General features: G+C 48.6%; 2 protein-coding genes across 2 annotated transcripts; one reads left to right on the top strand and one right to left on the bottom strand.

Annotated features, from left to right (window-relative positions):
• Nucleotides 1-230: 230 nt before the first annotated feature.
• On the top strand, nucleotides 231-3420 carry mrps22 (mitochondrial ribosomal protein S22). Its single transcript, XM_003968770.3, has 8 exons — nucleotides 231-389; nucleotides 732-880; nucleotides 946-1110; nucleotides 1274-1417; nucleotides 1514-1597; nucleotides 1695-1840; nucleotides 1966-2074; nucleotides 2597-3420. Exons 1-8 carry the CDS (start codon nucleotides 263-265, stop codon nucleotides 2687-2689), a joined length of 1017 nt encoding a protein of 338 aa, XP_003968819.2. The 5' UTR covers nucleotides 231-262; the 3' UTR covers nucleotides 2690-3420.
• Nucleotides 3421-4754: 1334 nt separating this feature from the next.
• Nucleotides 4755-6533, bottom strand: rbp2a (retinol binding protein 2a, cellular). The gene is made up of 4 exons (XM_003968746.3): nucleotides 6374-6533; nucleotides 5230-5408; nucleotides 5045-5146; nucleotides 4755-4887 (listed from the first exon to the last, which is right to left on the bottom strand). The coding sequence occupies exons 1-4, from the start codon at nucleotides 6444-6446 to the stop codon at nucleotides 4834-4836; spliced, it is 408 nt and encodes a 135-aa protein (XP_003968795.1). The 5' UTR covers nucleotides 6447-6533; the 3' UTR covers nucleotides 4755-4833.
• Between the last annotated feature and the right edge of the window lie 9708 nt (nucleotides 6534-16241).

Below are 16241 nucleotides of genomic sequence, written 5' to 3'. Positions count from 1 at the left end.
CAAAATAAACCCATTATTATGCATCCGCTGCTATTATAGTTAATTAGATTTCATTGGTTTTATTCATATATATGTATTTTCATTGGATTCTTCTATTTTTCAAAAAAGGCTCGTGCACGCTGTTGCAAAGTAAATTAACAAATACTAAGTAGAGAATTTACGCCATTTAATGAGTACGGTAATACATAAAAACTACATATCCCATGAGCACCCGAGGGCTGAAAGTCAGAATTCGTGTCGCATCGATGAGGTCACAACAAAGATGGCGGCGCTCGGTACGGCGCGTTGTCTGTTACGGAGTTTCTCTCGAATGAAAAATGTTCATAAAAGCAAGCATGTGTCGCTTCCATGTTGCACCAGGACTCTGTGTAATGGAACACATGATACCGGTATGTATTAATTCATTGCCTATTATCCTCATTTGTGTGTTTTCTCAACTATAGCTCCGACCTTGCTTCATGGTGATCTGGCTTCGACAAACGTCCTTAACAGTTCCGACACTTTGGAATTGTTTTGAACGGTGATTGCGATACAAACCTTGCTTTTAATTTACGAATAAATACAACCGCAAAACTTCTGATTCGTGTGATATCTCAAAAGCCCCGTTATCAAATGTTATTGCAGGGGGGTTTGGGGGACGCTAACCATGCATCCTTGCACACAACCTTGTTTAAACACGTAATTTTGCGCTTGATTCGTGCATGTATTTAACCATTGTCTCCCTGGATCAGACATCCCTCAGCCCAAGTTCACAGATCCAGCTGTGCAGGACATCCTCACCAGGCTCACGGGGCTGGACCTGCAAAAAGTATTCCGACCGATCCAGCAAGAATTGAAGCCACCCAAATATAAACTCATGACGGACGAGCAACTGCAGCAGGTGAAGGAACTGTTGCATCAACTCACGCTCAACAGCGTAATAATCATCATTTTGTGTTATCCTAGGCAATAGAATCTGCCACAGAACAGGCAAAGAACTTGTTGAAGATACCTCCCTTTTTACCGGAGAGGAAGCCCATCGTTGATGTGTTGTCTGAGGATAAGTTCCTGGATGGCATGGATACCGCCAAGCATGTCTTCACGGACATCACCTACAACGTCCCACATAGGGTATGATGTTTTTATAACTGCTATCCTAATATGGCCTGATAAAATAGTTCCTAAGGTTCCTTATTGACAGTCAGTGGTTACTGTTTTAGATGATGCTCCTTTTTGCAGGTTGCATCCTAGCTAGATTGTTAGCGTTTAACATTTTGAATGTTTACTTCTTCAGGAAAGGTTTATTGTTGTGCGGGAGCCAAATGGGGTCCTCAGGAAGGCGACGTGGGAGGAGAGAGACAGACTTATTCAGGTGTATTTCCCCAAACAAGGGCGACAACTCACGGTACCTCTCATCTTCCAGGAGCAGAACCTCAAGGTAGGAAAAATCTGATCATGTATCATTATTCCTTCGCCCGGCTCAACATTCCAGGTAAGAGAAGGAGCTCAACACGATTCTGTTTTTCATTTACAGACGGTATTTTCTCAGGACCACCACGAACATGTCCTGAACCTCTGTCTGGCCCAGTTTGAACCGGACTCTGCAGACTACATCAAGGTACTATATAGTTTGTGTCACTAAGATGTAACGAGGATAAAAAGAGGATTTGTACATCTGCAGCGTTGAATTTGTTCTTGTGTGTTGTCATCTTCAGGTACATACGGTCACGTATGAAGACTTGGACAAGCATGGCAAATATGAGCTGCTCTACTCCACCAGGCACTTTGGGGGCATGGTGTGGTATCTGGTCAGAGCTCGTAGGGTAGACGGGCTCATCGTGGACATGCTGCAGAGGGAACGGTGGGTTTCTGTGGTGCGGTGGGGCTTTAGCCATGAATATCTGTTATATACAATATCAAAAATCTGTCGTGCTGCAGTTGCGCCTGTGACTTCCTCCCCTGTTCTTTTGTGCTCTTTTTTCCCAGACTCCAGGATGCCGCGAGCCTTGTGTCACTCTTCCATATGATCCACCCACACAGCGACTCGGCTCAGGAGGCTGCCAGGCAGCAGGCCGCCGGCACGGACCTGCTGAAGGTGAGGACAGCAGCCTTAACAAAGAGGGTCCCTGCAGAGGTCGGAGATAAATGTCTGTTGTGAGGGTCAGAAATGGTCCGTGGAAAAAAAAATCACATCCTGGGGGTATTAGAGTCAGCGGGGCTCTGTTGAGGTCAAGTCAAGGCCGATTCATCTAAGGTTTCCCTTTCAAGAGGTTTGGGTTAGTCTCTAGCGTGGGAAGTGCGAGGCCAAACCTGGGACACATCAGGTCCTATTAGCCTTCACATCCTTTTGGCCTTGAAGCGGTGAGGAGGGGCATTGAGAATGACAGCCATTTAATGTGAGGGGATAGCAGCGGGAGGCGCGGGTGTGTGTCTGCTGCACACACCATCACACGAGGCCTCTCCTTTAGTCACGCTTAATTGTGCAGCACAAACTTGGCTGCCTTTTATTGACTTTTCCATTAGGATCATTAATACTGGCATTGTCCTGTGAGAATCTTTTCTCATTGGGCTTTGCCCTGAGCTCGTTATGCTGACCTTTGACCCTTGTTCCTCTCAGATCTACGCCCAGAGGGAGTCCCAGCGGGCTGGTTACATTGAGCTCGCCCTGCAGGCGTATGAACAGACGGAGGCTACGAGCGCCGGAGCCTGACCGACCCCGTCCGGAACAGAACTAGACCCTGATTCACCCTCGGTGAAGAAACCAGAGCATCAACGTTGGGGTCGACTGGGGAAAAACGTCTTTTTCACGTGTCAGTTTGTGTATTTCTTTACAGTTTGGGAAATTAAACTAGAATATGTGTAAGTTGACTAATGTACATAAAAACCTGACAACAAAGCCTGCTGTGTCACACACGAGACAGTCAGACCGAGTGGCCCGATGGTTTTGGTTGACCCACACTGACGGTAAAAAGCCTAAAGTCTCAGACCAGCATCACATACAAAAGCTAAAAACTCCTGGAACATTTCTTGCTCCTTTGGTGTAAAATGCTAAAAACGGTGGCCTGTTTACTTCCTGTTCACCATCCAAGTTGCTATTTAACGGAGGAGCTCGGGGACAGATGTGGTCGGTACCAGATGTTTGCCCTGCTGCTGAAGGTTCTCCCACATCTGGAGCATCTGTGAGGCCACTGGATACGGTGCCTGCTGTTCGTCTTCATGATCGGGGCGGCAGAGATATGAACTGATGTTCAGAGGAAGCTGAGCCCTAATTTTGTTCCCCTTCGTTCCCCTCGTGAAGCCTCGGCGTTTAGTCACAGTTGGAATAGTCAGAACCGGGCTCCTCCGCAGGGAAACCCGACAGATTGAGGAACACTTTGTACTTTGGAAAAGTGTAATCTTAGACATGATGACCAGGGAATAAACATGATTTAATCCTGAAAACATTTCAATAATTCATCCTAAAACTGGGGCATTTTTAAAGTTTTCTGCATCATTTTCGGGTAAAATCAGCCTTTTCCTCACAGAAGTTTTCAGGTTCAGCTCTGGGTGGGGGTTCTGCAGCGGACCCGACCCGGTCCAGGCTCCCCCAAAGACCTGGGAACAGGTTCTGATGGGTTGGGGCTGAGCATCAGCTGCCCTCTGAAGGGCCTGAACCTGAAGGTGGATTCATCAGAAGCTCCGGACGTTCCAGTCTGGCTCAACAAGCCAATATTTCTCTTTCTATATAAATTATATTGTTTTATAGAAGGATTCTATATCATCTCTCGCTCCTGTATAGACAGCAATGAGAATATGAAGGCCAGATTGCACACCGTGTGTGTGTGTGTGTGTGTGTGTGTGTGAGTGGACTTGGCAGACATCAACAACACAAGTGTGTGTGCGGGGGGCTGCTGAGGTGGCAGCCAACACTTGTAATCCTACATAATCCCGAGCTTGGTGCTGACACTCATGGTCCAGGCTAAACTGGCATTTTGTGTTGTGCCAACTGGAGCCCCCCCACGCCAAAGATTATCGGGGGGGGGGCATGACCCTCAACAGTGCGAGGCTCTCAGTCACTGGAGGAGGTCTGCCCTGGCGCCTGTACTGAAACAGAAACACTTTCTTCATTGCACAGCAGCGTCACACCGATGCCAGTGAAGCAGCTTGATTGTATTTGGCTGCACAAAGTGTGCACGTTTCCCCGTGCACATTAAAGCTTCTGTCCCACTTTTGATGTCGCTCTCTTCTTCAGATCAAACAGTGTTTGGATTCCGGAATCATTCGCACGATGATTACGTCATTAGGGGAGCGGGCAGATTCAGCCCAGATGTTTGCCTGATGCTCTTTAATGTGGGGAAAGGTAAGAAAATGGTGGATCTTCTCCTCCGATCCGAGAAACGGCTCAAAAATCTGCATCAATGCTGCGACTGTCTTTAAGGTGTGTTGCATTGCAAACGTGTGCTTTTATTTTGAAGTCTTGGTTTTACTCGATTCACCTTGTTGAAGTGAATCTCTAAATTCTGGAGGACCTTCGGTGTTGACGTGCCACTAGCCCCGCCCCTAATGTGCTACACCTGTCTTCCATTGCCTCTGCGTTTGCAGCCCCGCTGTTCTTCCAAGTTTTCCTCATGTTTTGGTGTCCTCAGGGACCTCTCCTTGGATTTTGCCTGGATTTTGGATTTTGGCTGACCTCAACAAGTGAGTGGTGACAGAAAAGATGATGAACTTGAAACAATAAATGCAGCAAAGTTGCTAACGCTTGCAAGGCCCGTCTGCAGAAACACAGGAGAACCAGAGGAGTCTTACATCTTTTTACTATTACACCATAAACAGGCGGTCATTTGCAACACAGGGGGCAGATGGGCAGCTTCCATCTCAAGCCGCTTTCTTAAATACTTGCTTGCAGACTTTGTCGAGAGCAGTGATCTCCTGAAAGAAAGGCAACAGAAACCTTTAGACGTTGCTGCGTGACGCAACGACTTTGGCCTCGGTTGTGTAACGGGGCAATTTCCTCATTTACTGGAGAGAACTGCTCTGATCTCTCACACGATCACACTGATGGATTTCTTTGTGTCCTGTGACTCACCAGGTGAAGGAGGTCTCCTTCTATCCACTGTTTCCATCCGCGGTTGGCCTTCTCCCCCCTCTGAACGCACACCAGCTTGTCTCCGTCCCAGGTAACCAGCGTCTGTCACCAGCACACGAGCAAACGCACTGTTTAACGGCTACTTCCTGTTCGCTGGCTCCTGAAAGCTTCCCCCCCTCACATACCATGACCTTTCGGTTGTCCAGGGCCTTCGTCTGCTCCTCAAATTCCTCCCCGATTGTGAAGTTGACCTCGTAGTTTCTGAACGTGCTCAGGGTCTGGGTCTCGAACTTGTCTCCTTTCTGGACGATCACCTTTGTCTGGTGCAGGTGGGACGCGATCTTTCTGGTGGCGAAGTCGATGTCTGGAAACACACACGCGAAAAAATGACCTCCTCTCCCATTCAGAAAGGTTCTAAATGAGTCCCCCCCCCCAACCCTGGAAACATCCAAAGACAACCATGCGTTCATTCCCCCAGTTAGATATTCACATCCCATTTGCCTTCAAGTGGGAATTCATTTTCTCCCCATCAGTCTTCAGAATGAGGGTATTTTATGCTGTAAATAATATTTCTTTTGGCCAATTTACATACGGATGCCAGTTTGCTCTCCCCAGTGGGGGTGAGGTGCAGCCAGGATTTCACCGGTGGTGTTTTATAAGATGCAGATTGGGCCGAGAATACAGGGAGCATTTCTGGACTGATCCATGATGGGCCCAGCTTCCCTCCCTCCGCTCCCTCACCCGCAGCCTGGAACGCTCTCTCTCTCCCCCGTGTCAGGATAAGAACAATCCTGGAGGGAGCGGATCAATATTTATTTTGCATGAAAGCAGATAGCAGCCGCTCACGGGGGGGGGAGAAGGGTAATCTGAGCTGACAGCGGCTCGATGAGGGAACGGAGCGGTGCTACATCCTACCTTCCTACCTTCCTACCATCCTACCATCCTACCTTCCTACCATCCTACCGTCACACCTTCCTACCTTCCCACCTTCCTACCATCCTACCTTTCTACCTTCCTACCGTCCTACCATCCTACCGTCACACCTTCCTACATCCTACCATCCTACCTTCCTACCATCCTACCTTCCTACCATCCTACCGTCACACCTTCCTACCGTCCTACCTTCCTACCATCCTACCGTCACACCTTCCTACCTTCCTACCTTCCCACCTTCCTACCATCCTACCTTTCTACCTTCCTACCGTCCTACCTGTCCTAGATCTTTAGCTCACCCCTCCTGTTAGTGGTCACATCTTCTGATGCAGGTGGACCTCCTCACTTCTACTCTCATCCACACTGCAGAGACTGATCCAGCAGAAGGACACTTACCGAGGGCTTTCATGACCTCCTCGAAGTTCTCGTTGGTCACCATCTCCCACCGTCCGTTGTAATCTGCCGGCATTTTGATTGATGTGTGGAGAAGGTAGCAGCTTGTGTTTGGACTGGTTAGTAAAAGAGAGAGAGAGTACGAGGGCCCAGCCCTTTATATATAGTATGGTGTGTGTGTGTGTGTGTGTGTGTGTGTGTGTGTGTGTGTGTGTGTGTGTGTGTGTGAACCAAAGGACAGGGTTCACTTGATAATATCCTGTCTAGAGTGCTTGTGTGTGTGTGTGTGTCTGAGTGCATACTTGTGTACATGAACTTGGTACACAGTGAGCACAGTACACAATTTCAGCCAATAGCTGGAAAGAAGGTTCAGTTCTAAAGGTTAGACTGCAGGTTTGTCTTCTGAGTTCAGTGTTGATGTTCCGAGGTGAGATGTGCAGCAATACTGCAGTGATACTGCAACAATACTGCAGCAATACTGCAGCAATACTGCAACGATACTGCAACGATACTGCAGCAATACTGCAGTGATACTGCAACGATACTGCAGCAATACTGCAACAATACTGCAGCAATACTGCAACAATACTGCAGCAATACTGCAGCAATACTGCAGCGATACTGCAACGATACTGCAACGATACTGCAACAATACTGCAGCAATACTGCAACGATACTGCAACAATACTGCAACGATACTGCAGCAATACTGCAGCAATACTGCAACAATACTGCAGCAATACTGCAATGATACTGCAACAATACTGCAACGATACTGCAGCAATACTGCAACGATACTGCAACAATACTGCAGCAATACTGCAACGATACTGCAGCGATACTGCAACACTACTGCAACACTACTGCAACACTACTGCAACAATACTGCAGCAATACTGCAGCAATACTGCAACGATACTGCAACAATACTGCAGCAATACTGCAACGATACTGCAGCAATACTGCAACGATACTGCAGCGATACTGCAACACTACTGCAACACTACTGCAACAATACTGCAGCAATACTGCAACGATACTGCAGCGATACTGCAGCAATACTGCAACGATACTGCAACAATACTGCAGCAATACTGCAGCAATACTGCAGTGATACTGCAACAATACTGCAGCAATACTGCAGCAATACTGCAACGATACTGCAGCAATACTGCAACGATACTGCAACAATACTGCAGCAATACTGCAGTGATACTGCAACAATACTGCAGCAATACTGCAGCAATACTGCAACGATACTGCAACAATACTGCAGCAATACTGCAACGATACTGCAGCAATACTGCAGCAATACTGCAACGATACTGCAACGATACTGCAACAATACTGCAACGATACTGCAGCAATACTGCAACGATACTGCAGCAATACTGCAGCGATACTGCAACGATACTGCAACACTACTGCAACACTACTGCAACAATACTGCAACAATACTGCAGCAATACTGCAGCAATACAGGAAGCAGGAAGTGGTTTCCTGCCTGGTTTCTGAGGGGCAGCAGCTGCCACTTTAACATACCCAGTGCGTCCACACCGGGCTGGTTGTGGATACATAATTTAAAGATACATGGTGCTGGTTCCTCTCCCCACTTCCTCTGAGCAGCCGGCTGAGGCCATTACTCTAATGTAGTGGAGATGGGGAAGAGCAGGGAGTGTGGTGCGCTATCTCCATTTCTTAGACCTTTCTGGTGCGCAATAATTTGTCTTTAAAGTTCATATCAAGGAACAAAGTTCAGGGTGAGAAATTGTGCTGACTCAGGTGGAACTCCAGGCCAGTATTTCTACCCAAATAATCCCCTTTTTTGTGTGGAATAGTTCCAAAAATGCACAAATTCAAGCAAATTAAGACCTGAAATATCGTGAAGTGACAATACATACATTTTCCTACATTTGGATGAGCTCGTCTATACTCGTCTATCATGTGGATCCATCAAAGGTCAGGGCGCTAATCTGGACAGTCACTTATCAAAGCAGATAAGATGCTCGAATATTCAACAATCCTTATCTAGCTGTGCACAATCGCAAGAATACAAAGTGTAAATGTCATTTGTGTCTCCATTTTATGCTCTTTTGCTTTGTGGTAACAACCAGTAAGGTCATTGGAGGTTATTGATTCGAAAAACAACTATTATTTATCATTTATCATCGAAGATATGTCGTGATAAAGCAGCTGAGAAGTTTTAAGATCTACTCTTTGTGAATGGGATGCTCGTACAGAACTCTGAAGTTCCAATATATCCAAACGTTATTGGAGATTAAAATGAAACCCTAATAAGCCAGTGTTGCTGTTGTTAAACACTAGCGTAAGTGTCTCCAGTGAATTTTGATTTAAATTAAGTCCTCTGGATGAAAAATGGTGAAGCAAAAGCACCAAACTTAGCAGATTCTTAAACAGCGACATTTCCCCCATCTCACCGCACGGGGGCAGTGTTGCTTCACACAAATCTGCTGCCGGAAGAGGCGACGACACCTCGAAAACAGCCTCAACACACGTTATTGTGTGATAAAAGCTGGGGTGACAGGCAGCCATCTGGTTGACGGCCGGGCAGAAACGAGCTCTCGGCACTTTGTTTTGTCTGCTGGTTTTCAGGGAATTTGTAATTTGTGCCAAACAGGTCAGAGGTAGGAAATAATTACAGCAAACATCAAAACGTGCACCTTAATTAGTGTTCCTGAGTAAAATGACAGTCCTATTAAAAAGATGAAGTATTTCTAATTCACAAACACACATGCTGGCAAACACAGAAGCTCATAAACTTATGCAAATGCAATTAGGCTGGCTTTAATAATTCATGACGGTAAATTCATTTTTAATTCATGCTAATTCAAACGTAACGGCCCCTCCTCTGTGTGATCACCTCTCACACCTGCACCAGCAGGCTTACACATGCTGCGCTGGCACGTTTGTCGCCGGTTCCGAACGGACCCCCGGCATCTTCTGGGTCCACACCTCGCAGCGCTCCTGCAGGCTTCTTAAAGAAGACGTGTCTGATGATATGTGCCGCCTCTTCCTTTAAAAAAATACCAAATCTAGCGGTTGACGGGCTGTGAAATAGTCCCGCGTTTCTATTTCCTACACAAATCATTCCTCCCTCGGAGAGTGGAGGCTTTTTATCCCTCCATCTCAGTGGGATCTCTTAAACGCAAGCTGTTGTGCACGGCGCCGGCATGCTGCGTCGCTCTCCACAATACAGCTTCCATATCCTGTGTGATTCAATTCAATTTGCTTCATTAGACCGGCATTCAAAGCACTGTATCACTAAGCCTCCATGTCCCTCAGCAAGTACCCCAGTGCCCCCCCCATCTCTTCCTCCTCCCTGTTGTTTCAGAACATCAAAGGTTAGATTAATCATAATCCTCCCAGGAAACAAAGCTTCCTTATGAAACCCTCGTAGCTTTCAGCGGTGGTTAGATGTTGCCATATACTTCCATCCCACATATGGACTCTTAAGTCTCGCTGTGCATTGATGTCCCGGGGAATTGAAAAGGACCCTGCATTTCCACACAATTAAATGATTCCCTCCCTCCCTCCCTCCTCCCCCTGTGTATAGAAGCAAAGGAAGCTCAGCAGTGGTGTTACATGCACGACAAGAGGAGCAGTTGGTGTGCAGCAAACACAGATGGAGTGTCAGCCTACACACACACACACACACACACACTCACACGCTGTATACGTAAAATTACCTTTTCATAGTCAATAACCTTTACCATTTCACAGAGAAAACAAAAGACGGGCCACTGCCGGACCATTTTATGACCCGTGTTGTGTGTTTGTGTTGTGTGTTTAGGAGAAACACACCGGACAAAAATAGAAAGGCAACGCTTTTCATGGGCTGAACTGGAAGATCTACGACTTTTTCTGTACGCGGAGGCCCATTTCTCTCCAGCGTCCTCCATAAATCTGTCTAAATGTGCGTTATTGAGCCGGGCTCATCCATCCGCCGGGCAGATGTGGCGCAGCACGATGCCGATCAGACAGTGTGATTATCGCACAGGTGCGCCTCACAACAACAGGCCTGTGGAACCTGCAGCTTTAGCACACGGCAGCGCCACAAAGGCCACTATGAGGGAGCTGGAACCTGGACTCCGGCTGCAGGGGTGCTGCCGGAGCTGTTGACCATCAATGGGAAACTCCTGTCCTGACCACGAGCCATCTCCAAAGGTGTTCCAGAGAACCTGGCGGTACGTCCAGCCAGCCTCACAAGCTCCCACCATGTGTTCCCACAGCAGCCCAGGACCTCCAGCACCTCCAAAACCGCCCCGGCCCGACAGCTGCCGCATTGATCCGCCTGCATCAAAGAATTCCCACCTCTCAGGGAAGCGCAGCTTCATGCCCGTCGTCCTCATCGGGATTGAGGAGGCAAATATTCCCACTGGCTGGCGTCTGTGGAGAGATGTTGCCTTCACAGATGGATCCTGGTGGTGAGGGCTGACGTCAGGATGGTGGTGGTGGGGTCGTGCTGAGGCCCACCTGGGAGACGGATGGATGAGCCCGGAAGTTGTGAATAACATTTGGGAAAAATTCAAGTTTAGTTTGTGGGAAAGTTTTAGATCATTGAATTCAGCTCATGAAAAATGGGGCCAAACAAAAGTGTTGCCTTTATACTTTTGTTCGCTATAAAAGGTTTTGCGGGTCAATAGAGGGAACCGGCTCGGGCACTGCCGCCACTTCCTGGCAGCGAGTTACCTGTGGAGACCTATTCTGTGTTAAGGTCACATGTTTCCAGGCCTTTCAGAGGAACGTGTTCTGTGTCGTGTGTTGTGTGCAGCCCTCTTATGAATGTATTTATGGGCCATAAGTGCTCGCCTTTGGTGCTGCTCCGTTTATGCATGCTAAACTGCCGCCTGTTTAGACCAGCGGCGCTCCGCTCAACGCCCACTTTGATCTGACCTCTGCAGGCCAGTTCTTCTCGCCCCTTTCAAGGGCGCATATATTAAATTCCACGTTCCACCTCTCTGAGCGTGGCTCCGTGCTCTGACGGGTTAAACCCCAACCACCAGTGCTCGGCACCAGACTCCATGCAGAACATGTCGGAACGGGAGATCTTTGCCCTTCTTTGGGGTCTTGTTTGAGCCTGAAACTACAGAGTGGAGATGACAGCGGTAAATATTTCATGTTTTCCTCACGGTGATCCCGTACGGTCCCGTGTTTTTCCACAGAAACCTTAGGCAAGAGTGGGACTGATTGCAGGAGCCCGGGAAGCTCTGTATTTCTCTATTTTTTTTTGCTTCTCGGCTCCAAAATAGGACTGGATGGCGATGCATAATGCATGGGACTTCCTGTGTGGAGCTGGAAAGGACTGTGGGTCCTGGGGGATCAGCCGGGGGGAAAAAAAAGAGTGTCCAGATTCACATTCTGCAGCGTGGAGCCCGGACACGTCAATGGGGGGGAGATGGAGGAAAAAGATTGGTTTGCCCCCGTCCTCGCTGTTGTGCCGCTGCGTCCTGGTAAAGATTCCTATACATTCGAGCTTCCTGTAACACCTGAGAGACGAGGAGCACTCTTCCATGTTGCAGAGCGTATTTATAGAAACACACTTGTGGTGTTTGCTGTTGTGTTTGCTGACTGGGGGGGGGCGACAGTCCCCTCATCACTTCGTACAGATCCGACGTTTTCATCTGCAGCTATTTTTCTCCCCGTCGGCAGAGCCGGAGCTTCAGTGGGCATTAAAGTCACGCGCTCGCCGTTTGATTTATCAGCTCTGATCGGCCCGCGTCAACAGTTTTTCACTGCGTAATGTTTCAATCTCAGCCAAGTGCTCAAATGCATTTAAACTGCTATTTTGCGTTCTGGCTGTCACCCGATTCTGGTGCCAATATTCAACGACGTCAAAAACAAATGGGCTCAAAGGTGCATTTTTAGTCTGGTGTGGTCGGCACTGAGAGCGGCGCCGTCACGTTTCCTGTCAAACTCCACGTATTTCTCTGTTTGTGGAGGCGGTCGCTCCTCCGATCGATACCGTGTCCGTGCGGATGCTGTTGGACATCCGTTGCTTCTATGGGAAAGCCAATTTATCTACACTGGGAGATGCCAGGAGGTCCGGAGCTAATTAACTTTTAAGCATAACCAGGTTACGTTCTCTCATAGCATTTCCAGCCACACACAGCGCATCCATCAGAGTGCTGTAAAACGCATTATGATTCTTTTAGGGGAAATCTTCAAGCAGAGGTGACCTGGGCCATTCCGGTCCATCTGGGGAGGAACGGCTGGGGTCGCGTTTGCCCCGTCCACAGCGAACAGGGGGGAGAAGGGTGGAAGGAAGCATGACAGCAGCGTTAGCGTGGGATTGTTGCATCACAGCTTTTCCTCTCCGGAGCGGCGGCGAAGATCGCCACGGCCTCCGCTGTGAGACGCAGGGGTGGAATTAGAAAACTTTGGCCCAGGTTCACATTTAATTTCTTTTAGTTATTTGGCCTTTCCGCTTGCAAGGCTTTCAATCTGCAAAGCCTTCGGGGGGTCCAGATTATCTCTTTGGTTTGGAGAAAATGAACTGAGCTGGAAGCTACATTACTTCCCCCGCCTGATGCCAGCTAATTTTTCCCACACTGCCATTAGCTGGCTGAAGCCATTTGGAAATGCACAGTGGAGTGTTTCCTGTTCATCACCGAGTGCCTGGCGTTCCTTCAGTCAATTATCAGCAGAGCTGCTGCCGTGTGATAATTCACGCCCGGGGTCGAGTCTCTGCACCAGGGAGGACGTGCGAGGGACGATCCCATGGATGTTCATGGAGAAATCCTCCAACCTGTCGCCCTCCGTCGGCATATTTACATCTAGAGGTGAAACCATGGTGGTTTTCAGGGTGTAAAGGTTCTGTCCTCACACTGGGGGGTCAATGCCAGGTTCCCCCGGTAGGTCGTGACCCCTCGATGTGGGACGGCAGGTTCTGCTGGTTTCATGGACCGGGAGCAGGTTTGCTCCGCAACACGCGTGTGTCTGATCCGCCGGAATCGGACACGAGCGAGTGCAAACAGGTTTTTAATCCACTCTTGAATTCAGAGGAGGCGGCTGACTCCAGTGATCCGGCACGGCCGGCTGGATGGCGTTTGATAACGTCTGGGCTTAAGATCACCAGCTCACAGCAGCACGGAAGCTTTCAGCCGTTCCTGGAGGAGCGCCGTGCGGAGCGTGGGGAGCTCCTCCTCCACGCTGGCGTCGGCTAAAAGACACCGCGGAGCGTGTGGCAACACCTTCATGACTGTTCAGCAGAGAGAAACCAAAAGGTTTCAGCAGATCCTCGGTCTCAACGATGGAAAGTCACCAAGCCGCGGCCGAGGTTTCCGATTCCTCTTCTCGAGGCTCGGGCGGCGGTTTGCAGACGGATTCAGTGACTTTGAAAAAAGCTTGAACCGTCACATTTGGGAGATTTCTCGCCAGATTGCTGAACTTTTCCGTATTCACAGAAATGGAAATCGAGGCCACAGCCTTCAAAACACCGAGCAACTTCAGTCTCGACAACATTCTCAGCACTTCTGGAGCTCAGTGGAGCCAGAGGACGCTAGCAGTCTCCACCAGGCAGCTCCCAACGCCCGCGTTTGGGTGTAAACATCTGCCTCACCTCTGTGGATCCGCCTCCTTTGGCCTGGTTTGGCTTCCTTTGGCCTGGTTTGGCTTCCTTTGGCCTGGTTTGGCCTCCTTTGGCCTGGTTTGGCCTCCTTTGGCTTCCTTTGGCCTGGTTTGGCTTTGACAGCAGTCAGGATTTCACTTCCTAACGTGAGATACAGCAGAAAGAAATGATGCTTTTTGATGCTTTAACACCAAACTGAGTTCTGGGCCCCGATATTTTGTTCCTGTTCCTGCTAAACAAGCGTGTTTCCTTCTGGTTTGACGTCGGCTGTGAAAATAAATGTTACAAAACTCTCGACCTTTATTTAAAAGTGGCTGTCAGAAGAAAAAGGCTGGACACCCCCGGTCGACGCGCCCCCCCCCCCCAGACGATAGGTCATCACGTATCGCTCCTGCTCACAGCCGGAGAGTATTAGTATTAGTAGTATTAGTATTAGTATTAGTAGTATTAGTATTAGTATTAGTATTAGTCCTCACCTCCCGCGTTGGTGCTTTTCAACTTGACCAATGAGAAGCCATTAAAAACTCAAATACAGAGAGAGAGAGAACAATAACACACACATCAGGGCTCTGTCCCGTTCCATGTGTGGGCGCATTGTGTGTGCAGGGATGTTTCATTATGGGATGCAAAAGCCTGCAGACAATTCTTAAAGGAGATTAATTCACTGCCAGACCACCGTCAGACTAATGTAGCTCATGAACACAATCCAGACGGCAGTTGTCTCCCATCACAACATAATTTGGGGAAAACAAATTAGCAGGAGATGCTCATAATTTCCAGGATTCCTCACGGGCCTTTGCTTTAATTTGAAACGACAGAATATCCGTAGCACCGGTGCCCAGTCCCCATCCAAACGCCTCCTTTTCCCCATTTGAGTCCATTTTTCACCCCGTTTGTCTCTGATGGATGTAATGAAACCGAGAATACAGAGCAGCTTTCTGCCTGCAGACCCACTGGGCCACATTCTGGTCTGCACATGAAACAATGAACGACCCGACATCCTCCAGTTATGGTAACAACTAATCTTAACCAGCCTTTGAGGTGGTGTTAGTTTCCCAGTAAAGACTCAGAACCTGCAGAATTCAGCTGTCCTGTTTGTAAGTGAGGCTCCTAAACGCTCCGACCCACGTTGCCTCCTCCTTTATTTCACCCATAGCCATTCATCCACATTCTGCTTACTGCCACCTAGTGCCCTGGAGGTGTACTTCACTTTCTTCCATCAAGGATTTGTCTCCTAGCTGCTTCCTTCCTTCCATCTGAGACACACAGTTTTTCACCTGTTACAGTAAAAATGTTATAGTGCAGGACATAAATGATATCGCCCACATAGAAGTAAAGCCCGTGGGCTCACGATTCGCCGTCCCTCGGTGATTCTGGGTGATTCTCGGGGCCTGCGTGTGGTCGCTGTATATGTCAAACAGCATTACTCATGCTGGGCTGATTTTATGTTCCCGTTTTATTGGGTTCAAGGCTGCGATGGCTTTCCCAGATTATCGCGCGGCCAAAGTGGCACCGGACAAGCAAATGGAGGCTTTTAAATGTCACCGCTCGGTGTGGCCCTCCGCCGGTTATTCAGCTGTTTTGTTCGTACTCTTAAACCTCCATCACAGCCTCTAACCTCAATTTTCGCTCTTTCCTCGCTCTCACTGTCTCCGGCTAACATTTATTGCCAGTTACAGAGCCCATGAATAATTGATCCCGATTCTATTTAGGATCCTGACGAGGACAAATGGAACGGGCCCGCGCTGGCCAATATTTCTCCCTTCACCGCCCTAACAGAACCACTCTTCACGGCACCACCGCGGTCACTCTCCCAGCCTTTTATGTTCTCGTCTTCCTCTTTGGTTTCCCTTCCGTCCTCATGCCACGTAGCGTCTTTGAAGACCCCGATGCTATTTTAAGAGCTGGAATAGTTCCAGATGGTGACGAGCATTGCAGCGGCGTAGCTGCAGCAGCCTGACAGATGAGGCCGCGGCGGCTAACAGCGGCTAGCTCTCTGTGGTTTCTTTTGGTTTCAGTTGTGGATTAAATGTCATAACTTTACAGATCATCACCATTATAGAACACGTGCTCATCACAGCAGTGATGGAGCAGCATATATTCCCGACAGTGCACGTTACGTGCGTGCAGCGACCCCAGAGGTGAGGCCACCGGATGGATGCACCCTCAGAATGGAGGCTCATTAACTGCCTGCTCTGGATGGAGAGGCCAACGGTGGAAACATGGACCAACAGGCGCTCAGCCGTTCACCTCATGTCGTAATTGTCTCGTCTGTAAAATCAC

Source organism: Takifugu rubripes, chromosome 11 (assembly GCF_901000725.2).
Source record: "Takifugu rubripes chromosome 11, fTakRub1.2, whole genome shotgun sequence".
Lineage (NCBI taxonomy): Eukaryota > Metazoa > Chordata > Actinopteri > Tetraodontiformes > Tetraodontidae > Takifugu > Takifugu rubripes.
The sequence above is the reverse complement of the archived record's forward strand: the minus strand, read 5'-3'. Positions and strand labels throughout refer to the sequence as shown.